At 42.0% G+C, this 26,648-nt stretch overlaps 1 protein-coding gene across 1 annotated transcript in view; it reads left to right on the forward strand.

Annotated features, from left to right (window-relative positions):
* Window positions 1-3,008: 3,008 nt before the first annotated feature.
* ANKRD55 (ankyrin repeat domain 55) overlaps window positions 3,009-26,648 on the forward strand; it is a 45,970-nt gene continuing 22,330 nt past the window's right edge. The window contains exons 1-6 of the mRNA XM_059492845.1: window positions 3,009-3,048; window positions 10,002-10,124; window positions 11,907-12,037; window positions 14,126-14,235; window positions 17,427-17,487; window positions 21,121-21,249. Coding sequence (XP_059348828.1) covers window positions 3,009-3,048; window positions 10,002-10,124; window positions 11,907-12,037; window positions 14,126-14,235; window positions 17,427-17,487; window positions 21,121-21,249 — 594 coding nt within the window. The remainder of the gene's footprint in view (window positions 3,049-10,001; window positions 10,125-11,906; window positions 12,038-14,125; window positions 14,236-17,426; window positions 17,488-21,120; window positions 21,250-26,648) is intronic.

Genomic DNA, 26,648 nt, shown 5'->3' on the forward strand with positions numbered 1-26,648 from the left:
TCAAAGGTACAATCTTTATCTGCTGCCTATGCTAGCCTCTAAGTCTTTTGTGACTTTGTTATCCCTAGCCAGCCAGAGCTGCTTTCATAGGCACTGCACACAGAAGACCATAAGGAATTTTGAGACATTTATTTCTTCCAAAGAAGCAATATGGAAAGTCAATGACTCAAGCCTCCCAAACCTCAGCTTTTTTGGCAGTATCTAAGCTGTGATATATCTATACCGTAGTTGAGGAACAGAACTGTGTTCACCTGGTGGTCAGATCTACATGGCAAAAGGTGTTTTGCTGAAGCACTGGCCTCACTTCCCTTCTGATGGACATAGAGGGGAGAAGATGCCCCCTACACACAAGACACCATGGTTTTCAGTGCATGACACCATGGCAACTGTGGACACCAGTTTCAGAGGAGATGCCAGGCTTTCATGTAGCTGTGAAGGCAAGCTAAGCCCCAGGCAAATGTGCACAGAGCTATAGGGAATATTGTGCCACACATGGGACACAGAAGGAATCAGCAGACAAGTGTTTCTCCCCTAGATTGCCTGGCTGCATACCTGAGTGTGCCTCATTCCCAGGCTAATGTATGCAAGAGTGAGACTGAACCAGTAATCCCCAAAGCCACAGCCTTCATCTCAGGGGCAGAACGAAGGGGCAGGGACACAGCAACAGCAAATGGGCAGGTAAAACTATGAGTACATCATTGACTGAACTGGGTGGAGGAGGGTGGGGGATCCAGCAGCTGTGCCCAGGGTCAGAAATCCTGCGTACACAGAGGACAAAGGGCCTCTTGTCATGTGCAGAAAGCAAAGGTCACTTTTGTGGTCTTTCAAGATCACTAGGGGTGACAATTTGCAGGTCAAAATTCCTGACCAGAGACAAGTCTCTGTGCCTCCTCAATGAAGTCAGCAGCCGTGGCAGCTGATTGAACAGAGTCAATGTATTAGACTAGCCTAGACTGGACTTCACCTGCTGGTGCCACCCCTGGAGCCACCCTCGCCCCAAGGAGATGCCAGTCAGGAGCTGACCATTTGCCCATGCAAATGGTAATATCCTGCTCCCAGATTGCATAGACAGCACTTGCCATACAGTGGGTCCCTCCTCAGTATAACAAGGCTGGCCTGAGACAAGGCAAACCACAAAACAATCAGCAGCAGAGAAAAGAGAAACAGCCTGTCTCTGGATTCTCTGTCTTACCACATGCCTCTTCACAGTTAATCAGATCAGGAGATCACACTGCCACATTCTGGAGAGTTTCAGCTCTGGTGTTTAATTTCAAGCTGTTGAGCCTGTGTTGCTTCCTGGAACATGCGATCATTTCCCAAACACTTAGTTTGAATTTATTCAGAAGGAGGTTCTCAGGATGTGAATGAGCTCCAGACACAACTCTTGTTGTATCGACATGTAGGATATATGTCTCTAGGATGTGCTGTAGTAATAGGAATTGGTCAAAACCCCAATCAATGCTGGTAATCTAGTGTTCAAGGTAGATTCCAAGTCAGTACATTTATTACTCTTTCTTTCACAAAAATAATGTAGCACAAAGCAAAGATCATGAGGGCTCCCTCCCCTTAAAGTACAAGGTCTGAGTTCTCAACTTAGGAAGACAGAGGCCTGATCAAAAACAAAGTGCAAAGACAGTTTGGCACATACTGGGTTTGAAGTTACGGAACCCTGGGTCTGACATCCCCTGTTACCACGATTTGATCTAAGCCAGCCCCCTGTAGCCCACAGAGGGATGCAGGAGAGAATTGAAGGAGTAAAAGTGGATTGACTCATGGGTTGAGTTAGAGACAGTTTAATAGAAAAAGCAAAAGCTACATTCACAAGCAAAGCAAATCAAGGGGTTTATTCATCCCTTTCCATGGGCAAACAGGTATGTTCAGCCATCCCCAGGACAGCAGGGCTCTAACAGACACAGCTGTGACATAGGTAGACAAATGCCATCATTCCTAATGTCCCCTCCTTTCTCCTTCCTCCTTCCTCCTTCCCCCTGCACCCCTATACACTGAGCATATGGAATGGGATAGTCATTTGTGTCACTGGTGGGCAGCTGCCCTGGCTGTGTTCCCTGCCAGCTGTGACCCCTCCCAGGCTCCTCGCTGGTGGGACACACTGAGGAGCAGACAAGGCCTTGACACTGGGTGAGCGCTGCTGAAGGAGAGGTAAAATATCGCTGTGTTACCAACACTGTCCCCAGCAAATCCGCACCTCAGCCCCATACCACTGCTCTGAAGAAAGTGAATTCTACCCCAGCCCAAACCAGCATAGCTGTGCACCGTGTATCTGCTGCACGGTACTAACAGCAGCGTTGTAGCTAACGCTCTCTGCTTCAGCCGCAGCAGTTTGCCGTCAGTTGTTGTCCCTTCACTGTCCCTTAACTGACTGTAACTCTGTGGTACCAAACTGAGGGAGGACGGCCCTGCGAGCTGTGCTCTCCGCGCTGGTGCTCACTCAGGGGGTGCCTGAAGGCACCAGGGGCCTGGCCGCGCTCAGGCACAGGCGGGGCGGGCAGCGCGCCCCAGGGCCCTGGTGAGCCCCGGCGGGCCCTGGTGAGCCCCGGCGGGCCCCGGTGAGTCCCGGTGAGCCCCGACGGGCCCCGGTGAGTCCCGGTGAGTCCTGCGGAGCCGCGACCCCCGGCGGGGACGGGCTGGCTCTGCACATGCTCGGTGTGCCAGCCCGGGCCGCTCGCACTGCCCTCGCTGGGCTGCGAGAGCTGCGGCGCCGCCGAGCTGCTCGCCGGCTCTTGCACTCGCTGAAGACATGGCATTTTGCAGGATCTCAGACAGGCTTCCAGGAGCATCTTTTTAAGACAGTCCATAACAGAATATAATGTTTCCATCAGGCTCTTGCCTTGGCAACAACCTGCAGCCGTAAAGCGTGTTTAATTCTCTGAGAGGAAGACTGGTGACAGCTGTCGTTTAACTGTGTACTGTAATATATGAGATTCTACCCTGAGAACCCTGGAGGTGGCATTTGTCTGGTCTGGTTGTAAATAATGAGATAGATCACAATGGATTTCAGTTCCTCATCCGTGTTTGACCAGCACAAAGGTAAGTCACATGCTACTAATTTCAAAATCCTCTGGTCCTCCAATGCGTCCCATGCAAATGTACTAAGATTACTTGACAGAATAAATAACATTAATTTTTGGGAAATATTAGGTTTATTTTGGTTTCATGTAAAAGAATTTCTTCCATCAGTTTTAGACTGGATGGATATTTCAGTCTATTGCTACAGTGATTTCAAAAAATTAATTTTCAGCAGAATAGCAACAACATCTGGCTACTCTTATGGTTAGCACTGAGATATATATATATATTTATATTGTATTGGTCTTTTTGTGGTTATAGATACTAAAAACAGTTGCAGTACTAGCAAACAGAGCAGTTTTAAATGGACTAAAAAATTTAAGAACAGCTTCTTTTCGTAAGTCTACACTAAAAGGGCTAGAAGCTGGCGAGTGAAATACTTTGCTTTAGGAAATTTATCTGTATAGGTGAGTATTGCCACAATTGCAAATTTAAGATATCACTAAAACTCCCAATGTAAAGATTTTCTACATTGTAAGGTTGCTATGGAAATACAAATGTCTCTTTCTTGTCTGTTTTGAAGTTAAAATGTTAAATTTCATGTCTTTATTTGTCAATGCAAGATTTATGTCTTACATCTTAATCCACTACAAGTGTAGCGACATTCCTTTTATGTTCCCAAAGCAGGACACTGTCATTGCTTGATTATGCCTGTTGCAACAAATTTCTCTTGTAAGTTGGCTTACCAAACAATATGTGTGCAGTGGCCACAGTGTCCAGTGCAGTGGCCACAGTTTCCAGTGCAGACCTGCAAAATACCTGAGCTGATGTGGCCACACAGTCCCCACAACAAAAGGGCTGACAGTGGGACAAAAATGAAAGCAGGAGGAAGAGAAGGCACTGACTTTTTGGGAAGCTGAATGCTACAGGTTGTACTTCTGTGCTTGCCTATACTTCTTTGGTAACCCAAAGAGAATACAGCCCATATAAAGTGGTGGGTTTATGGCTGCCCTTCAGCCACAGTAGCACTCAAAGCCTGAGCAGTCTTGGGAGGACTGGTCTACATCAACCCAGCTGGGACCCCCATGTAATGGGGGACGAGTGGGAAGTAAAACTGAGTGACAAGAGAGAAAAATCTATTACCAACAAGTATAAAGGAGAAAGGGAAGTGCAGTGGTAAAAGGGTGATCTGTACTGCAGGAAAAGAGACAGGTATTCCTAAATCATGTGTGGATGACCTAAGGAGCATTTTTCCCAACAGGACAGAGGTGTGGGGCTGACTGAGCTTCTGCAGCTCCAACCAGCCATTCCAGCCTCTGCTTCTGCAGCACTATGAATGTCCTCTGTGCCACATGCCAGTCCAGCAGGGCTCAGAGTGGGCAGGCAGAGGTAAAATCCTGCATGCTCAGTGCCATCGGGATGGCTGCCAGGGAGCCAGTGGAAGTGGTACCAGGAATGAGGCTGGGATATCACCGAGGCTGGAGAAGGCAAAGCCAAATCTCCAGATTATTTAGGGGGGCAGAAGGCAGTGCAGGAGACCTCGGACCCAAATGATTTTATCCAGGTAGAAGGGATAGTGTTGGGAGGCAACATCTACCTATACCTCCCCTTGCTCCTAATCTGCCCCTCTTCTGCTGCCAGCCCACTCTCCACACTGAGCCCACCCTAATTTCTGTCCAGAATCACCTGCAGCCTGTGTCACTCTCCACCTACATCAGCTCCCCTGCCAGAAGGTCCCTTCACTATACATTCATCACCTCTGCTGTGCCGGCGCTGCAGGAATGCTTGCTCATTAGGTGCTTTGTGATTTACTGTGTGCCTTCCCGGGTAGCTGCGTGGGAGGTGGATGGGAAGCAGGAGCACAAAACACGCAGTAATGGGATACTGAGCTCATTGGTTACTATGCAAAGAATACTCTGTTTAAAACTTACTGTGTATAGTGGATCGTGTCTAAATACCATCTTATTGTGTTGGTACATTATTGATTTAAGCAGGTATCCTTTTTTTAGCAAGGAGAAGGGAAATGTCTTTCATTGCAGCAATTTATAACAATGGAAGAATACAAACTATCTTTCAGACACACTAAATTTCTCTCTCTTGGTCCAAAAAAAATTCAGCTGTCCACACAAACCCTTTTTTCTCCATCCCACACATCAGAAGATTCTCCCAACTATAAATAAAAATAAATCCCCAGCATTTCAAGTCTGAAAATAATACTGTCTCTTTACAATTCTTTTGCTCAATAATATCTCTTAATACTTACAATAGTAACAGAAATGTGGGACTTACAGAAGGCAAACAGCACCAGAACCCATTCCTTCCTAATATTGCTTGGTGCCATTTAAATAAATGTCTGCTGTTTCTGATTTCAAATGTTTACTAAATAAACAGAGAAGCCAGACAAAGGCCTGCGCTGGTGCATGCGCTGCCAGGCACCCACAGGGATTATTACTTTGTTGAGTGTTCAATAAAATTGCAGTAGTAGAGAGTAAGTTACACTTTTCAAAAACTGCCCCCCCCACTGCCCCTGGATGCTGATGTGCTGAAAACCAATAAACTACACAGTACTGTGTCCTGACAGCCAGGTGTAGAAGGTCATATATGGCCTTTGGCTAGTGGTGGAGACAAGGGGGATTATGAGAGAGAGGGTAATAAATTACATGCATAAATAGGTTTTTTTCATAATGAATGTGAATTATCCTATTATTCTGTCTTCAGTTTTTAATATCTTGTGTTTAGGAAGTCCAAAATCAATCATTGTCATGTACATGTACATGAACATGTACACCAAGCTCCTACAAATTTATATAGAACTTAAAAATCCAATGTGCTAGAAAGCATGCACTTACGCGCCTCTAATGTGCACTTTGTAGAACAACAAATCAGCCAACATCACAAATCATGTAAAACATGCACTCTCCATAGTACATCAGAGGAGAATTAAGCAGGAAATTAAGGTAATGAAAAGCACAATTTCACTGCTCTGAATCCTGTAATAATTCTCTTTTGGTATACTCTCTTTCTTGATCAAAAGAAAACTACTTTGCCTTGAAGAAATTATACATTCTTAAAACACTGCAGGTTATTTCAGAGAGACTGATGTGTAACTTTGATTGTTTCTGAGGATTTTAGCACCACCCTCTATCATTTAATCTTTTCTTCAAGACCTTTCTACACCACTACTGTCAGCCTGCAGTTTCTCCCCTGCCTTTCTCTATACACAAGCACTGAAATGGATCTTCTGCCTTTCTGAATGTGAGTAACAGCTTCCTTTCACCAGTATCACAGCAATTCTCTAAAATGTAAAATGTACTTGAAATGGGACCGTACTTAGTGACATTTCTTGAACTGCAGCATAGCAATGGAGTAACTGTAATACATCAGAAGGTGAAGAGTCAGGCATTTGGTTGTTCACAGTCCCTTTCTGCCATGTGGTGCTTGTGACCCAGCCACAGCAAAGCCCCCAGCAGGGTAAGCTCACAGAGGGTGGGACACAAGCACTCAGTACTTCACTGTTGCCTTCTGCAAAATGCCCACTCTCTGAACCATTCCTCTTCTGCCCAGGAAAATGTCTTCAAAAATAAATGTCCTACTAGCTTTGTGCCCATACTTCTCCATTCCTTGACAGGGTAAGCAGGAGGAAGATGAAGTGGTCATGTTGTTCACCTGGAGCCAAGTGCGTCCAGCACAAATGGCATCTGGGCTCTCCCAGCATTTTCTGCTCTCCTTCATGTTAAGCATCAGAGGACCATTTATCTGTCCTCCTTCTCACTCCCCCTCCACAATCACACAGGTCAAGACATGCCACTTGAAGTTGTGTCACCCTACAGAAATGGAATTAGTGTCAGTCATCTTTATTCAGATCCCAACAGGAGCACTCATCCATTCCTCCTGGCCCAGGCTCCCAGGCAGGTGACAGCCTGCTCCACCTGCCTCTCCTTGCTCTGGCAGATTGGACTTGTGGGTGGGGAAGTGTAAATCTTTGTGGCTTCTTGCCACCATCCTTTAACAGGAATAGAGCCTGTGTTCTGCAAGAAGAGGCAGGGGCAAAACTTCACTCCATTCATTTTTCCATCCATCCATCCATCCATCCATCCATCCATCCATCCATCCATCCATCCATCCATCCATCCATCCATCCATCCACAGTTTTACTTCCCCTCCTTATGCAAAAGGATAATAAGCTCTGGGGAAAGCAGACTGAGCCCAGCAGAAGCAAAGGGGAAGTGTCTTGGTTTTACCTAGTGGGGAAAGGGCAGAGAAGTTCAGAGACACCCATGAAGGAGTGCACCCTTGTCCTTATCTTCCTGCCACAGCACCCTCCAGGTAAGAAACTGCTCTGCTCAGGAGATGGAGATTTCCCTTTGGTGGCTAGATTTCTGTGCTCCTGACTCTCAGCAGGAATACTTAACAAGTACCTACAAGGCAAAAAAATAGAGTACAAAATTTACATGGGTAATGCATCAAAGAAGATGAGGGCCCCTTTGATTCACAGCCTGCCTCACTGCATCTCGCAGTTTCTTTCCCAGTGCCTGCAGCATCTTCTCTCTAGCACACCCACACAGCACCTGCACAGCTGTACACGACAGCAGCCGTGAGAGGAGCCATGCTCAGGGCTGGCACCACCCTCTCTGGTTGTACCTCCAGAGACTGGAGGACAAGAGGAGCATCACAAGCTACCAACCACTCAGACCTGAGCTTGTCATTAACATGTTTTTGCTGAGTGTACTGATTGTGGGAGGCATCTTCAGGTCTGATGTAGTAAGGAAATATTACTAACTGAACCAGTGGTGAAATCACTTCTTTTTCTTCACCTACTGATGATGACTGTCCAGCAGCAATGACTCCTCATCCCTCTGGATTTCCCAAGCCCACAGGACAAACCTCCTGAGCCAAATGAACAGTTGCCTCAGCAACAGACCCCTCAACAGAATAAAAGTCAACATTTTTATTCACAAACTTTATGAAGTGTGTAATTTAAAATACCAGTTAAGAAAGAAAATAAATTAGATTCTCTTTAGCTGAGGACAAGTGGAGAGGGAATCTGTGGCAAAGGCAGATTAACATCAGCTTTTTAATATTCCCAGAGTTCCAGCTTTGATAGACTAACCCATTCCAGGGTAAGAGCAGATTGTGTTTCCATGGCAGCCAAATTTGAAGTCCAAAGTACTGATTGCACCCAGTGAGAGAAGATCACGAGCAGAATTAGGCTAGGCTGTGAAATCCAGCATAGAGCTCATGTAAGTTTATCTGATACAACATCTGATCACAACATGAGCAGTGTGGCTAATACTTTACAACATTATTTATAGATCTTTTATCATATTATATTAAAAAATATAAATAGTCATACTATCTCCAGAAGTTTGACAGGACAGATAAGTCACCAGTCACTTAATCTGTCATCAGATTATCTTTGATCAACTCTCTAGTGTGACTTAGGCATTTTCTCCAGCTATCAAGGTAGTGGAGTGGCTGGACAATGTTAGGTTTTATAGCTCTGACCCTGTCCTGGTTTAGCCTGGAATAGAGTTGGTTTTTTCTTCTTAGCAGCCAGTACAGTGCTGTATTTTGCTTTTAGTATGAGACTAATGTTGAAAACACAGTTCTGTTTTAGTTGTTCGTAGTTAGTGCTCGCCCTAAATCCAGGACATTTCAGTGTCCCGTGCTCTGCATTGCTCAGGTGCCCCAGAGGCTGGGGGAGCAAGGCCAGGAGAGGTGACCCGACCTGGCCAAAGGGATGTGCCCTACACAGAGCAGCATGGCCAGGATGGAGCTGGGGGGAGCTGCAGCATGACAGGCTGGACACCAGTGAGCAGGTGGCGAGCAACTGTATTGTGCATCGCTTGCCTTTCTTAGGTTTTATTCATCTGTTTCTCTCCTTTTATTACAATTATTAATGATGCTGTTGTGGTGGCTGTGGTGATGATGATGATGATGTGTTATTTCAATTATTGAACTGTTCTTACTTTAACCCAATAACTTTACTATTTTCTGTTTCTCCTTCCCACCCCGCAGGGGTCAGGGCAGTGACTGAACATTGGGGACATCTGGGGTTAAACCCCAACAGACCCTCAGCCATTGTGAACAGTACAACTCACTGCAGCTGTGCTTATTTTTGAGTTAATAGGAATAAGAAACATGAGACTGTTTCTGACCAACAATACATATCTAGAGCATTTTACCATTACATCAGATTTGACCCTGCACCCAAAAATCTAGTCTTTTGACTCCTTGAGTTAAGAGGTTAATAGTCACTTGAAGCCAAAGAGGGTGCATACATGTGGAGCATGACATGACAAGTCTGAAAGGAAGTGAAAAGGAAAGAAGCAAAGAGAGTCTTATTTCTTTAGAAAGAAAAGCCTGAGGAATGTTCCAGAACAGGTCCTGCAAGGCATCTGCTTTAAATAATAACTCACACTGTAGCTGCCAAACAAAATAAACCTCTCCTGGCTTCCAAGCAATAGTCCACTTTTCCTTTTTGCAGGAATTATCAACACAAACCATTGCTGCCAGAAGTTTACTCTCCTGAGAAGAGAATTCCCTTGGATATTACAGGGAAGTGAAAAGCCTCAGTCTTCTGACTGGTACAAGGATAACACCGAAATTGAAAACACCTGAGTCCTGATTTCATCCTATCTCATAAAAGTGCAGCCAGAAATATTACGAGCTAGTTCAGTTATTACATTTTTTTTCAAGTCATGTTACGTTAGTATGATTTCTTACAAGAAGTGAAAACTTTCCAGAATCTTTCTTAAGTACTTTCAGTGTCTATGTTTGAAAGTTTTTGGAAGAAGTTATGATGAAAACCAATTTTCAGATGACTAACAAAAACCACAGTGCTGTTTAGATACACTTTGTTCCGCCCCAAGTTACACAGTTATTTAAACTCAGTGAGACAAGTGTCATTATTTTTCCTGTTTGTCATTTGTGCTTGCTCTCTCTTTGCTCATGGATGTGGTCCTTGTCTGCAGGTGATGCAGCAGAGGAGATGGACCTGGCTGTGGTTTACCAAGCAGCAGCTAACGGCGATGTGAACACCCTGACTGCAGTGATCCGAGAGGATCCTTCCATCCTGGAGTCTTGTGACAGAGAGGGTAAATGAAGGCCCAGCTTGTTCTCAGGAGATCTGTGGCTTCAGCTTGCAAATTAAACTTTCCATTTTTTTATTCTGATTTTTTAGTTCAGAAAATTATATTTAGTAGCAGAATATGGGAAATTTGAGTTATTCCTTGGAACATCCACTGGAAATACACAGTTTGGATTATTCCTTCCCCCTGTAATTGTAAGATATTATTATATGATTACAAATAAGCTGTTTTACTATGATTAGACAGTCCTTTACCATTTATTTAATTTGTCTTATTTAGGGGTATGCTGAGAAACTGCTGACATTTCAGGGGAAGAATATTTTTACCAATGCCAAATGACATTCTGGACATCTTTAAAGCAGAGGTTATAGTATGTGTACAGTCACAGTTTGAATGGTTTGGTCAAGTAATTTTTTTGCCAATGGTTACAATGTGCAATTATCTAAATTATCTGTTTTATCTGTCAGGCTGTGCTCATTTTGTGTTCCAGTTACTATTTAATGTTATTACAAATTATTGTACATTGGCTGGGTTTTATATGCATCTATTTCCGAAGTGAGTAAGAACCACAGATCTCTGGAAGCTGTTCTCAAGGACAACTTTTTTTGTCAGAGGTATTTTTTTTATTGCAGTTTCTTATAAGGGGTCCGTATGAACACTGTCTTTTCTAATCTTTAACAGCTTTTACCAAGCTACCAGTTTTTCATATACTTTAAACCAGGCATTCTAACTGATATCTTTAAAACATCTACTGGTTAGCAGAGGTAATTTACTCAAGACAAAATGGTCCCTGTCCATTCGTTAATGGGAGAAAGACTAGGTGTGAATGGTGGGTGGAGTAGGAGGAGATGGACTGGCCAGGAGTACTTCAGCTCTGGAACTAACTTATCTCCTAGGTTGTCCATGCAAATGTAACTAAAGAGCAGTATTGCAGCACAAAACATACAGCTCATATCCTGCACGTTTTTTAGGCTGTGCATGACCTCAGGTTGAGTAGCACATTTCCTCAGCAATTCATTGAGTTCAGTAAGAATAATTATTCTTCAACTATAGGTGAAGTTTCTACTAGTCTTATAGTTTCTAGTACTCATGTTTATTCCCAGCCTAGTAATTTTAAAATGCTTTGTCAGATTCTGCAGGAAAATCTCCTGCTGTTTTTCAGCATTTAACAGAATGGAAGGAAGAGGGAGCAATTAAATTGTACAACACTTCATGAAGAAATTAGAGCATTAGGTTTAAAAGGAGATTTCAGGCGTTTCTCAAAATGGAAAATTTTTGCAGAATATTAAAAAAGTTTCTATAAAAACAGGAAATAAAATATCGTAGAGCAAATCCGGACTTCAAATTAAGTTATTGTCTGCATAAAGGGCCAACTTTTATACCTTTGCAAGGGAAACAGCTTGATTTTGAAGTCTTTTGAATATACAGACATAATGAAGCTGGGGTTTGAGAAAATTAGACAAGCACCATCTGGTTACTAGTCATTCTGAAGGATATCAGCCTCCAAAATGGCGTACAAAGCCAAAAGTTCATTTTGGGAACTTATCAACAGAAAAGCAGAGTTAATGAGGCAAAACTTTTGCTAATATAGTCATGCTCTTTTTAAAAACAGTGGTCAGCGACTGTCATAGAAATTACTTCCTGACTAAAAAAAGCTGAGTACAACTATTGGACAGTTGTCAGAGAAAGGATTTGTTAGTTTGCCAGTGTTAAGATTAGAAAATAAGAAACTATATCTTATAGACATGACACAACAAATGTTAAAATAAATTTGGCTTTCTTCCCCAGGTTGCACACCTTTGATGCATGCGGTGTCAGGACGCCAGGTTGACACAGTGAAGCTTCTGTTGAAGATGGGAGCTAATATTAATACTCAAGATGCTTGTGGACGCACCAGTTTATCTCTGGCAACTTATTTGGTACCAAGACTTGGGGGACAAGGATGGAGTGAAGGGAGTAAATGTGCAGACCAAATAAGATTTCTGCTTATACTACAGGAAGAAAGAAAAAGCACAAAACATTTGGTTCTAGACAAGAGAGGAATTGATTTTGAAGCTTTACTACAATGCAAAGCTGAGCAGTGATTATTACAAGAGGATCAGGTCTCCTGTCATACACTCCTGTCAGAGTGTCCTTTCTCTTTTGGCTTGTAAAATCAGTGCATGATATGAGGATCTCACAAGAAAATTGCTTTTTTTTTTGTACACTACAAGTCCCCTCTTGTTGTTATTAGGCAGATTGACTTCTCCCTCTTGCATAGCCAGCATTAGATATTTATGCTCTAGTGAGGGCTTTCCTGTCTCAGACTCTGAAGATCAGCAGGCAAGTGTTACTGCATACTGTATGAACCAGGGCATTGCTTCTTTTCACTGTGATGCTGGACTTTGGATGGCCAGGTTGGGGGCTGAAGTTCTAGGTGCTGCAGGTGCTGGTGCACTTGCTCAGATCATGAACAATGCAGCCCCTGATGTTCAATCTACCTGCAAATTACAGGAGGGGCAGACATCCCACTCAGACATTTGGGAAAAGAATTGTACTTAAGAATCTGTCTGAACTGAAGCAACAATAGTCTTTTTCTCCTTAGTCTTCTACTCCTTGCAGGAGGTAATTCAGGTTTCAGAGAGAAAGTGGGGACCAAGTTAGCTGAGCAGACTGGGCTTCCATCATTAATTGGACAGAAAGGAGGAAGGAGTGTGCCGCCATGGCTGCACAGTATGAGTTAAGCTGGATGACTGCCAGCGCATTTAAACAGACACTGTGGCAGCCTAATTAAATGACATCCCTTGCACGTAGTTTCTTCCTGAAAATTTAGGACAAAAACAATGTTCCTGCTTAGCTATGCAATATTCAGCCAGAAAATAAGTGTAGAAAATAACAAAACAGGCAGTCTCATCCAGTGCAGGGAGCATGCCCCGCTTACTTGACAACAAACATTTCCTCTGCAAGATATTTTAAAAAAATCCCATAACAACTGTCACGCTTCTTTTTTCCTTCCTCTTTTCCCGGAGGAGAAAAATATTCTTTGGAAAAAAATAAATGACTGGAAAAGACTTAAACCGCCCAGGCTTCTAAGTTTCCATTTCCATTTCTGTGAGGGATATAACAAGAGGTCCAGAGAGAATTCTGCTGTGATGTCTGACCAGACAAATGGATTCAGGAGCGTTGCACAGTCAAGACTGTGTGTGGCATTTGGAGGTCTTGTACTTCCACCAAGAGCTCCAACAGGGGTGTTTTGACCCTATCATTCCACACATTTTCCCCAGAAATGCTCGTAATGCGAATCCAAAATAGCTCATACAAGAGGGAATGGTCTTTGTCAATTGTCTGCTGAAGTTTTAACAAAACACTTAAACTCATGCTTGGTTTTCTTCAGACAAGTATATGCTGAAAGATTTATGCAGTCACAATCAGACTGTTTACTTGCTTTTATGTTGAGGTGATCAATAGAAGGTTTTAGTCCAAGAACTGATTCATCCCATCTGTTTTGGTGCTATTTTCAGTCTAACACTGCCACTAGTACAAACTTCTGCAACAACATTTATAAGACCGCACTCTAAGGCTTTTTACCATTGATTTGCCATCTTTGCTAAAATCTCACAAACAAAATCAGATTGAGTGCTCGTGTTCTTGGTTTAATCCAGCATGATTGAATTCACGTGCAAGAATATGTGTAGTATCTGCTAGTGATAGAGGAATTAGCAGATTTTTAATCACTGTTAGTGCTTGCAGGGGGAAAAGAAACAAACCCAAAAAAAACCAAAAAACACAGTGTAAATGAAACACTTCATCAGAGAAATTAACAACTGAGGTAGTTTGAGACTGAGGTAGTAGTTCCAAAGAGGAACTACTCCTAGTGCTTAGAAACCTCTACTGAGGAAAAAATTCCAGTTTCTCTGTTGACAGAAATGGCTGCAATCACATGTGAATCCCAGCATCAAGAAGAAAAGATCTGGCCTTATACTTTTCACTTTCCTCTTTGATCCAATTTGGTCCAATTTCTTTTTTAGGGCTGGCTGGAAGGCTGTGTCAGCCTGCTCAGGAATGGTGCTAAGCAGAACATACCTGACAAGAATGGGAGGTTGCCACTACACGCTGCCACCGCAGAGCCTGACGTGAGGTATGTGCCTGGCTCCCCAAGGAGAGCCCACAGCAGGAAAAATAGTTGTGACAGCTACGCTTGTGACCTGTGTCTTTGTTTAGTGGTTACCGTGAAGGGGGTAGAGAGGAGGAAAAACATTGTGCAATGCTTGTGTACCAGGGATTGATGGCCGGGTAAAGAGAGGAGCCTGTTTTAGTATTGCAATAGCTGGAGGAGGGAAAATAATTAGAAGAGAGATTGAAACCCTACGTTTCCCCTGCCCAACTACCTTTCTGTCCTACCACATGAAATAGTACAAGACTCCTTCTCTGGACTTCTCCTCTGAGTAGCATGGCAAATGTGAGAAAAGTTTTCCACAAGACAACCTCTCTGAAAATCCCCAACCCTAAAGGGGAAGTTAAGAACTGGTGGTCTGGCTCATTTTTAACCACTTTTACTGAAGGTAGAGTAACAGCTACAGAGTGTCTTCACAGAACTCTTAAGAAAGATTCTCTTTTTCTGGTTCCAGCCTGTGACAATAGGACAGTTTAATAAATTTTGATTTGTATATCTGAGTAAATTCAATCAAAAAACTCCCCTAAGTCATGCCTGAAGGTGTAGAATGACATTAGAAACAGGTAAAACATTCAGTACATGCAATATGTTCATGGGACTTCATCACTGAATCCATAATTTTGTTGCTGTAGCCATGTCAGACCAGGCCAGACACCTGGCCATTTCTGCTGGTCTTGTTCTCCAGCCTTTTTTAACAGCTTTATTAATTTTCCACATTGTCTTTGCTTTTCATGCATCACTTGGAGAGAATGATTTGAGGTTTCTGCAGAAAGAAGGTCCCTATCATTAAACAAAGCCCACACAAGAAAGAAGACAATGTTTGTACAGCACCACACATGTTGCTACTTGAAAGGGAACGCTAATCTACTCTACCAGGAGCACACTAGGTCCCCTGAATGTTTTTCACGTTCTCCAAGGATACAGACAGACCCTTCTTTGCTCTGCATGGTTTTCGTCTTCCTCTGTCTTCCCACTGGGTTTGCTCCATGCCCAGACACAGGCCTGGAACACTAAGCAGAGGTTTTCCCGTCATGGTCATTGTCAGTGCCTTGTCATCCTATGTCATTGCCAAAAGAGAATATGCAATGGCCAGTTGTGAAATGCTTTTGCAGCTAAATTTGAAAGCTAGCAGTCTGCTGCTACAACCTCACATGCTGAAGGCAGCATGGGAAGACCAGAGACAATTAATGTATTGATTTGATAATTGATTTATGTGCTCCAGTGCATTCCACAGAGCCTAACAGGCAAGGTGGAAAGAGAATTCATTCCTGATCTATGCCTTTAAGAGTAGATAGCAGAGAAACCTCAGCTGCTTGGGTGGATATCTACATATTTAAATGTAGCACTTATGTTGCCATAGTGGTCTAATGGTGTAACTGAGTCAAAGTTTGTTCATGATAAACATTCTAGTCAAATAATTAGATTTCTTTCACATACAGTGGTGTCATTGATCATATCAGGAGTTGAACCACAGAGTCCTGTATCAGATTACAAAACTATGTGATAAATGGTTTTACAAGCATACTATGGTTATTTCACTTTGGTTTTCCTCTCTAGCTGGTATTTACCAAGACCTGTTTTCAGACACGGAATTTCTGAAATTTTGAGTCATTTTGCTAATCTTTCTTAACTTTTACAAACTTCGACCCAACCACTCACAACAAGCATAGTGTCATCCTTTTCAGATTTCCTGCAGTATGACTCCGAAACGGAGATGTGACACTTCTTTTCTACAAGAATTTGTATCCATATGCAAATGGATTTGAAGTCAAAGCAAAATCCCTGTGCTGGAATCTGCCCAATCATCACCCTTTAGGGACTCTACTTTAAAAGAATCCTAAATTTGGACTTTCAACACCTGGGGATGATGTTACCTATAGATAAGATTTCCACCTGCAGAATTGTCAAAATCATCCCTAAGCAGATGTAAATATCTTCTTTTGAATATTTTATGTAGCTAGTTCTTTATTACCAGTAGGGAAGAACAAAGTTGACATGAAACGTTAATCTGATGCACACACCTGAGCACAGTTCAATCCAGAGGATACACTAGAAGTGGTTGAAGATAAAAAGTAGCAAAATATTTTTATTCAGTCTCCTCTGCATAGAAATAAATGCAGGGTTTTATACATTTGTTTCTGTGTTATCTTTACATTTATCAAATTTCCTTCCTTTATACTTCATTATTTTTTACTTTCCTTGCTAAACAGTATGTCTTCTTCATGTCCATGTTATGAAGGTTTCTACCAAATTCACACCTTTAGATGAGCCACAAGTTTGCACACTGATCCACTGAGGATATATCCTTCATTTTGCTATAATCCTAAGAACTGCTCATTCATATTAGGATTGGCTTTGCTGCAGCATGTGAATGGAAGGAGTTTTTAATTTTCATGGTCCAGCCATGTACATGATCTAAACAATTAGCATCCTGCTATAGAACACAGCCAGCTTTGCCAAACCTGTAGTGATTTCAGAACATCTTCACAAGATAGCAAAAGGAAAAGGTGTTAAAATATTATGGTACTTGAATAATATTTCATTTAACTACGTTATTTTTCCCACCACCAGACAGGAGTGCTTGTAGTCCAATATTCTATAAAATGTGAACCTATGCAGTGCTATATTTTAAGCCATAATAATGGCCTATTCCAGCAGACATTCTGTGTGGCCTTGTAAAATATTGGGGTTTGTGTGTGTAAACATTCAGCAAGCATGCATCTACACACATATGCACACAAATGTGTACATTACATCACATTACTCCGAGAGTTAAATAGAGTGAAAAATCCTTACAGAAGCTGGCATCTCTGTTACTTAGGACATTATAAAATATGTTGGCAGCAAATTTCTAAACTACCAAAACCTGCACACATGTACAATATTTTACATTCTGATTCTAGCCCAGCAGTCAGCATAAGAGTTATTCTGAGTGGATCTTCTTTTAATTCCAAACTCTAAACTTTTGTTGTTACCATAAGCCTTAAAGTCCAATTTGTTTTGCTCATGTGACAAAGCTGAGACCTAAGATTCTGACCTGTGCCAATCACTAATACTGATTTTTCATGAAATTGCACGTTTTGTTTTTTAAAAACTGACGGTTTTTCAAGTTTAGTCAGGAGTACAGAACACTGATTATATCATTGCTTCCACAGGCTTCTGAGCTTGCTCCTGCAGCAGTCAAATCTTAGTGAAATTAATCACCAGGACAATGAGGTGAGTGAGCTTGTGCTACAAATCACAGTCCTTGGTGCTGGAAGCATAGAACTGTTCAATTTTACAATAAGGCTAAGTCAAAATTTTCTATAATGCTTTTGTAAACTCTGCAAAATATTATCTCTTTCTTCTTTCTATGTACTATGCACCTGTAGGCTAATAAAGCTTCCCTCTATTGAGGCAGCTATGAGGTACCTTGAATCCATCTCTTAATTATTTGTCAAGACAAGAATTTCCCTTTATTCTTCTGAAGTTAGACACTGGACCAAGTCTTCACCTTTACCAATCCTAAGTGTTCAAGGCCAGGCTGGATGGAGCTCTGGGCGGTCTAGTCTAGTGGAAGGTGTCTCTGCCCATGGCAGGCAGGTTGAAACCAGATGATATTTAAGATCCCTTCCAACCCAAACTATTCTATTATTCAATGATTCCTTGATCCCACCATTCAATTCCTGTTCTCAGGAAAAGTATCAGAGAGCTGGCATTACACAGAACAGTCATGGAAGCACAAAAATTGGTGCTGTTTTCTTCCATTATGGAGTTGTGTCCTGCATGTACATACATTGTACATAGGAAAGAGTTAACTTCCCACATGTTTTTCTCCAAATAGAGAAGCCAAGACACAAGAGAAATTTTGAGTGTATTTTCATATGTTTCTATTCATTTTGACAGTTGCTCAAGGATGTGTCTCTTTTCCACAGAGTCAGAATGGCCAGAGGGCTGTATATTTTTCTCTTTCTTACCCACTGAAAGGTTTGCAGACCCTGCTCACAGCACTCTAAACCAGACACATGCATTGTCTTGATGTAGAACTATGTTACTAATGAATTGCATGGAATGGTGGATCATCATTTCAAACCAGAATATTTTGCTGTAATGCACCGCTACATGCAATTTGGAACTTTTAGTGCATCTCATTGTCATTTGGCACTGACAATATATTTGTTCAAGTGTCAGTATTAAGCCCTGAATACTCATGTTTTTTGAAAAATGTGGATCCTAATAAATGATTGCAGCTAACAGAGCTGTTCTCTTGGCATAAGTAAAACACTTCAGTTTTCCCATTTGACTCTTGAGAAAATCACCCTAATGAATGCATGAACACATAAACAATAAGAAATACATCTGGAGGTTTCATAGCTTCCACAACCATGTCTTTCTGTGGGTTTATTAGTGAAGTCTGTGAGATGACAATGTGAAGAAACATTCCCTGTAAAAACCTTGAATCTGAGCAAAACAAGTGTCCCACTATATTTCTCACAACCATTTATTGGGGTTTGTCTTTTTATGTCCCATATTGCTCCTTATTTTTTATGAATGTGCAGTTGTTTGTCTATCTCACCTCTAAGACTTTTTTCTGCTGGACCTTCAGCTGTGGCAGTTCTGATACCACTCTCGTGTTTCCACTTGAGAACAGCAGTTTGTTTACCTACAGATGCCACTCCAGGGTGGTATCACCCAGCGCAGATGGGGTGGGCAGGGCTGCAGAAAGCCCGCACGAGCGAGCTGCTGCGACAAACAGCTCAATGCTCTTTGCTCAGCTGGGTGCTCCGAAAGGACGCGTGGAATGCACAGAATATTAGAAAGGAAACGGAGAAGAAAACAGGAAGCTCTGTTTGAATCCTTTGTACAGCCACAATGGCTACAAGAGTAAGCTGAAAAAAGATGTACAAGAAAAGGAACAGAAAAAGGACTACAAAGATGATAATAGTTACAGAGCAGCGTTCTCACATGGGCAGGCTAACTAGAGCATACTAACTGTAACAGGACTTTGAGCTTGGCAACTACATCAGAGGGATGATGTAACTCTGTGATATCATAAATGGTGTGGAAATGAAGAGGGAATTATTATTAATTGGTGTGGAGGTTTGGCATATAAAAAAATGGACACTTCTACAAAAATTACCATTTTCTACAAAAATTATCAAAAATTTCAAAGAAAATTAAAATAAATTTTTTTTTTCAGAAAATGCATCATTACCTTTTAGAGGGCAGGATTTCATATGAAGTCTTTAATCTGATTACCAAAATATTAGGTGGCAGTATATTGTCAAGCCTTGTTCCTTACATTTTTGCAGTAAGCATCCACTACTGATCTCTCTGAGTTTTGTCGTTGTACTATAGCGATTTTTGAAAACTATCCACAGTTTTACACTCTTATCTTACAGCTGATTCTGCTGGCTACCACAGTAGAAACAGAGAGAAAGCTGATTTTTCAAGGATTTTTTTTCTTGGCCATATCAACACAATGAGAGAGGATAACAGAAAGATGGCCTAGTACGCTGTAGTTTCTCTTCTTCAGTGATTTGCATGCTCCCCAGGACCTGTACTCATTTCCCAGCTGGAAGTCACTTCTCTGATGCCTCACAGATAATGTGTGTCCATCAACAGTGCTAGGCCCCTCATGTCTACTGACGTAAATGGCAGAGCTCCCATTAATTTCAGTTGGTGCAGGAGTTTACCCTCAGTTTTGGTTTTACAAAACCGAAACCCCCATGATTAAGCTTTGCAAACCCTAAGTAAAACCAAAACTGCTCTCATTCAACTGCTTTGTTTTGTTATCACCCATACTTGGGCCACAGGGGAACTTAAAAGTCTTATAAGATGTGTGATGAGTGAGAGAAATTAATGCCATGGCATTCAGGCTTTTAGTCAGAAAATCACTGCAAACAGCTTCCACTTTAATGCACTGATAAGCTGTCTGCATCAATATAGCTCATACTTTACCTGGGTTGTTTCCAACTGGCTTTACTGGGGTTCTAGTTAAAGTTTTAATTGCTTTTCCACTCAATTTTTTTTTTTTTAATACTTTTTATCCTTTTGGAAATCAGGCAAGACCCTTGAAATGCACTTTTTTCTCATAAGAGAAAAAACAGCACCTACCGAAAGGAAAACGTTGCCACACCTGAAAATATTAGAAATTTGTTAGAAACATAATAAATTAGTCAATTTATGCAGGAAATTCTTAATTATTATGGATATAGAGTAAAATACAGGTGAGTGTAAGAATGCTGAAGGTGCAAATATAGGCCATGAATTCTCTGATCTATTAAGACTGACTGGATGTCGCTAAGATGGAATAGAAATGCAGCTGAATAACCTACCATTTCCTTTGTTTTCTCCCTGAAGAGTAAATATATAAATGTTTATATTGTGACTTTTTTGTGGGCATCACTCTGTCAGTTCTTTAGCTTGCTGACAAGTGCCAGCTGCAGTAATAGCTTATAATATTTTTTTTGGATCAAAGATAAGACCAAGTACAAACATCATACTGTGTAATGCCAAGACACCAGCCTAAGCCAGGCTTTTCTTGCAGGATTCAAGCTGAGCAGGGAGGAACTGTCCCCCCAGCCATCGTGGCCTTGACCAGGTGTTACTTATAACAGGCTGTAGGCACATATGGAGGAAGCATTTGTGTTTGTATCCATTTTCTGTAATAATTCCAAAAAGCTAATTGCTTGGTTCCCCCTCGTGACTCCACTAATTCAGAAGCTGCTACTAAATATTTCAAATCAGGGTGAAGAGGGAAGAATGTGTCCACCCTGGATGGTTTCAGGGCTGCCTAGCTTATCTACATAGACTTAAAGGGTGCTCTATGAGTGACAATAATTTGCCCTCTGGGTTTGTGGCTTGCAGGGAATGACTTCACTCCACTGGGCTGCATTCCACAACAGACCCCAGCACACCCAGACTCTGCTGCACAAGGGAGCAGACCCAACACTGGTGGACAAGGACTTCAAAACAGCTCTGCACTGGGCAGTACAGGTGAGCCACAACACGGCCCCAGTGGGATGTTTATTGAAATGAGTTGGCTATTGCGCTGTCCTACATACTCCTAAGGAAGTAGTTTGGGCTGTGGAACAAGGAAATTGAATGCTAAAAATGCCCACTAAGCCCCAGCATTTTGCCAGTGAGTATAGATCAAGGATCTAGCATCTTCTTTGGTGACCAAGGCATACCTAATAGAAGCATAGCCCTGTTGCCCCAAAGTTTTCATTTATCTCAAGTGGGACTACGTGTATACTTCATGTTGAACTTGTGCCTATTTTATTTTCACTAAATCAGGGTTGCATAAACTAGCAGCTTACTTGCCAAAGGCCTTTGGGAATAAGATAGCATAAACACAAGTGAAAACATATTTTAAGAGCTACAGCTATGAAAGAATTATCTGAAGGGTTGAGACCCTGCTTCTCTGGAGACTGGAGAAGACATGGAGCTAAACACATTTCTTGTTGAACTGTGTGTTTCTGTCTCATGTGCAAAAGAGCATTGTCAAATACTCAGGCCATCATTAGAGAAACAAACCATACCGGTTTAATATGGCATTAAAAACTGTATTATGTAATTGTGTTAATAAGTGATAAGTCAAATACAGCATAATTTACTGGTATTCCTAGTTTAGTGCAGAAAACTGCCTGGAGGAAATTGTATGTTTTCAAGTGCTCTCTAAGCATAGCAAATTCAGGTATCAATGTTCAAAACACATGCACAACAGGTAAACCAAAATAGAAATCACACAAAGATCCAGCAACCTTTTCATACAATTACCAAATGTTTGCATTCTCATCTTTTGGTCTAAGTTTTCTCTTCTTAAAAGAAGTGTCACCAAGGAAATTTGAAATTCTGAACTGCCATATACAATATTTATTACAGGTAAAGACATCTGAACAAACAGTCTTCAACCACAGCCTCACAAAAAGGATTAACATATAATAGGCCTAACGTTTTTTACTGAAGGATATTTTGAACAGGTATATTTTGACCTCTGAAACTGGTACTATTTCAAAAGTTTTGTTCTTCTTTAATCCTAATCAGTCTTAAATTGGGCTTGTTATTTGCATTAGAAGATTAAAGGTATCTACTCTACTACCTGTTGTGCATTTTCACCAGGCTTATTCCAGTTCTGTCTGCTTCCAGTGGGAAACATTTGAATCCCATGCCCACTCCTGCATGATAGCCAGTGGTCTATATCATAGGTCTGGGGACAACCTGTCTGACAAACAGAAAGACAAAAGTGAATCCACTTTATAACCCTCAGAGTTCCCCTCCTTTCTAGAGGGGAAAGCTTTCCCTGATTCAGTTTTTTGTATGTTTCATTATTTAATTCCATTGTTAACTCTCACCTCCACACTTCTCTCACAAATGTGCAGAAAAAGTCTTGAGAAATGGGGAAACGGAAACTGCACAAAACCCACTTGGCCTCAGGTGGAAGGAACTCACAAATGCCCTCTTTTCCTTTAAACTGCTCCCGGAAATCAAGAGGAAGTGTGCAGAATGACACACGCACACCCCTTTTTCCCTTATTGTGAGATTTCTGCTGTGAAACCCTTTAAGTTACTTCTTCCTTCCACATGCTTCTCCACTTTCTAGGTCCACAAGTGGCATTTGAAATGCCAGAGCATGAAATAGATCTGTTCACATTTCTACATTTCTCTTACTGAAATAAGAAAACTCTTGGCCAAGAAAACAACAACTTGCAGCCAGTGCTCTCTGCTGCCCATTTAGGCCCAGGAGATTTGGATACTGTGAACAGGCACAACTTTCTCTGCTGTGACAGAGAACAGAACAACAGCTCTCCTGGATGGGATCATCGTTATGTCTAATTGCCTCCTCTCCTCTGTGACTGCTGGAAAGGAGATATTTTTCCTTTAAGAATTGTATAAATATCTTCAGAGAACAAGAGACTCACAGAGGTCAGGCAGTACAGCTGCAGGGGTTATTTTTGGCTGAATAAGGCCCTGTTTTTAATTTCTTTTTTTTTTTAAATGCAGTGAGGGGAAGACCAGACACTGCACAGAAACTTGTTTCAGAAGTTGCAGGAAAGAGGCACTTTGTTCACACTGGGCTGAAACACACAGTAGGACCATACGAAAATCTTTGCCCACCATTCAAACCCAAATTCATGAGCATGAGGCATATTTCATATGAAATCATTGTTCCGTGCTGACTCTTTCCAAGACTGCATGTGTGTGACTTTGTCTTCCATCAGGCATCATGGGATGATCAGTCCCATCCATGTAGCCAGACTGACCTTGCCCACACCAAGGCCTGCTCTTTTGAGAAACTCAAGTCTCCTGCCATTCAAGTTCGCATCTCAAGTGCAAATGTATCTGTTTCAAAAACACTGATCATTACTGTTTGGTATGAGAGTATCTCACGGCACATTTTTTACACATGCAGTATTCCATGTGCTGGTGCAGACAGGCCTATTAAAAGTGTCTCAGGAGGTATTTCTCTCCTTTCACTTCAGCCACCATTAATTACTGTAGTGAAAAGGAAACACACCTTTGAAATACAAAACTGTAAATGATACAGGGACAAAGGGTAAAGCCATTCTAACAATTCTACCTAATGGTATTATTGAAATCCTGGTAAAATATAATATAAAATATACCGTGCAGCATGCATTATGATGCTACACAGTTCTGTACTATAACAGTATTAGTAGTACCTTGGAAACAGCCTGGGAAGATTTGGAATCTTGCTACATTGCCTTGCCAGTTGTCATCATTTTTACCAGAATTTTCTTTGTCTTGTTCTCAGTCTCTGGCTCCCAAAGTCAAATGATTACATGAAAATACCAGCTTTCTACTAAAGGAAACACAAAAAAAAAAAAAAACCAGATTTTTTTTTTTTTAAGTAAAGAAATTCAAACCTGTAGGAATAAAAAGAATGCAACTAGAAAGAAGCTATTAAAAATAACAATCTGCCATGGGGAGACGTGCCTATGATTTTTAAATAGGCTGATTTGTAGTGCAAAGTTTTAAAAAATTGGAAGCCAGAGTATTTGTTCCATAGCAACAATGCAGTTATTTCATTCCTCTGTTTCCAGAGAGGAGAGTGAAATACCTGTATATATAAAACACACGTAAAGGAAATGCATAAGTATTAATTTGTGTTTGGTTGGCCAAGCACCGCAGTTTCTCTGTAATTGGTTGGAAGGTGAAAGCACACTTAAATGCCAGGATCTCTAGGAAGGAATGTCTCTGCTGCTGCAGGACATCTTGAGGACACAGCTGGCTATCCACCTAGAGCAGAGGAACGGGCCAGAGAAATGAGTCGTGGCTCAGAATCTCTCCCAAGGGATCACTTCTCTCTTTCTCTCTGCCCAGCATCCAATTTTTTCATGTGGGCTACATACAGTGGAAGAATTCAGAGAGACTTCCAAAGCCATCTTAAAACCCAGTGAGTGTTTCTCTGCTGCAGATATGTCTGTTGTTGGACTGACCAGAAAAGGTGCATTTGCTGGGCATGGTTCACTGTCTAGTTGGTTTCAGGCAGACTTCTTTCCCTGCAAAGTTGTACTTCATTTCTCCTTGTTTCATGCAGTTTTCTAAAGATGGCTTGAAAGGAGGAATAGTGATTTCCTTTTTTATGTCGCTAAGCTTTAAAGACATTTTTGACTGTTAACAAACAAGTCAAAAAGATATTCAACTTTCATTTTTTAAATATACACTTTTAAAATCACCTTCTTTTGTAAATATTGTCATTCTAGCAATGGTACAACTCTTGCTTGTGGAGCCTGGAACATTACATAGCAGCAGGGATCTACAGAGTGAGCTGCCAAGTCGCAAAACAAGATAGAAGAATTTGCAAATATTTTTGAGTAAGAAATAAACTTGCTTTAATACCAGCAGAAGCTTTTTCCATTAAGTGCCCTAAATATTTGTGACACTGTCTAAAAAAGTGAATTAAATGTGCTTGAGTGTTGGCTCTGGCACTGAGGCAAACTATCATGGGACAAATGTGTCCCTACTGCTATACTCTCTTACCCAAACAGGATGTTCATACACAGACCACTTACTGGCAATGATCTGGTATCCATTTTAGCTCCAGCAACTGGTAGGGAAAGTATTAATTGACCCAGGCCTAAAGAATGCCAGGGAGGATTTTAAGAATTATTTGGTACAGACAACTAAATTCCAGTGCTGAAGGATGTTCCTAAGCGCTGCTTCATTTTTTAGGTAGCTGCAAACTATTTCTTCATTTTAAGTTGTCACAGAATAAGCTGAAGAGACTCACAAGGATCAAGTCGAACTCCTGGCCCTGCACAGGTCACCCCAAGAGTCACACCTCTGCCTCAGAGCATTATCCAAACTCTTCTTGAACTCTGGCAGGCTGGTGCTGTGACTGCCTCCCTGGGAAGCCTGTTCCAGTGCCCAAACACCCACTGGGTAAAGAAACTTTTCCTGATATCCAGCCTAAACCTCCCCTGACACAGCTTCAGGCCATTCCCTTGGATCATGTCACTGGTCACCACAGAGAAAGAGGCCTGTCTGCCCCTCCGCTTCCTCTCATAAGGAAATTGTAACTGCAGTGAGGTCTCCCCTCAGTCTCCTCCAGGCTGAACAGAACAGGTGACCTCAGCTGTTCCTCATACAGCTTTCTTGAAGTCCATTCACCATCTCCATTGCCCTCCTTTGGATGCTCTCCAGTAGTTTAGTAACTTGATTATACTGTGGCACCCAGGAGTGCCCCCAGCACTGGAGGTGAGGCTGCCCCAGGGCAGAGCAGAGCAGGACAATCCCCTCCCTTGCCTGGCTGCTGATGCTGTCCCTGATGCCCCCAGGACACGCTTGGCCCTCCTGGCTGCCAGGGCACTGCTGGCTCATGTTCAGCTGGCCATGGACCAGAGCCCCAGGGCCCTTTCCATGGCGCTGCTGCCCAGCCTCTCATTCCCCAGCCTGTCTGTACATCCAGGGCTGCCCCATGCCAGGTGCAGAATCTGGCACTTTCCTGTGTTGAACTCTGTATGGTTGATGGTTGCCTCTCTCTCTAATTTATCAAGGTCTTTCTGCAGAGCCTCCCTGCCTTGGAGGTTGTTAGGAGCTCCTCCCAGTTTTGTATCATCTGCAGACTTGCAGTATTGATATAAAAACTCACAAGTACAGCCAGATCATCAGAAAAACTCTTACTGAAATAATAAATAATAAAAAAGTAAGTCTTTCAAGTGTGAACATGCCATAGACAATGTAATTGTTCACGCCAGTCAAGTGTCTGAGGTAATCAATTGCAGAATTCCCACTGAGCTTAGCAGGAATTTGTCTTGGGCAGATCCTGTAGGTAGGTACAGAATAATTGCCAGACCTCTTCCCAGCGCACAGTCTATGTGTAACTGCACAGTGGATGCCAGAATATGAGTAATGTATGTGCAACACATTTCT

The sequence above is a fragment of the Ammospiza nelsoni genome, chromosome Z, assembly GCF_027579445.1.
Source record: "Ammospiza nelsoni isolate bAmmNel1 chromosome Z, bAmmNel1.pri, whole genome shotgun sequence".
Classification (NCBI taxonomy): Eukaryota; Metazoa; Chordata; class Aves; order Passeriformes; family Passerellidae; genus Ammospiza; species Ammospiza nelsoni.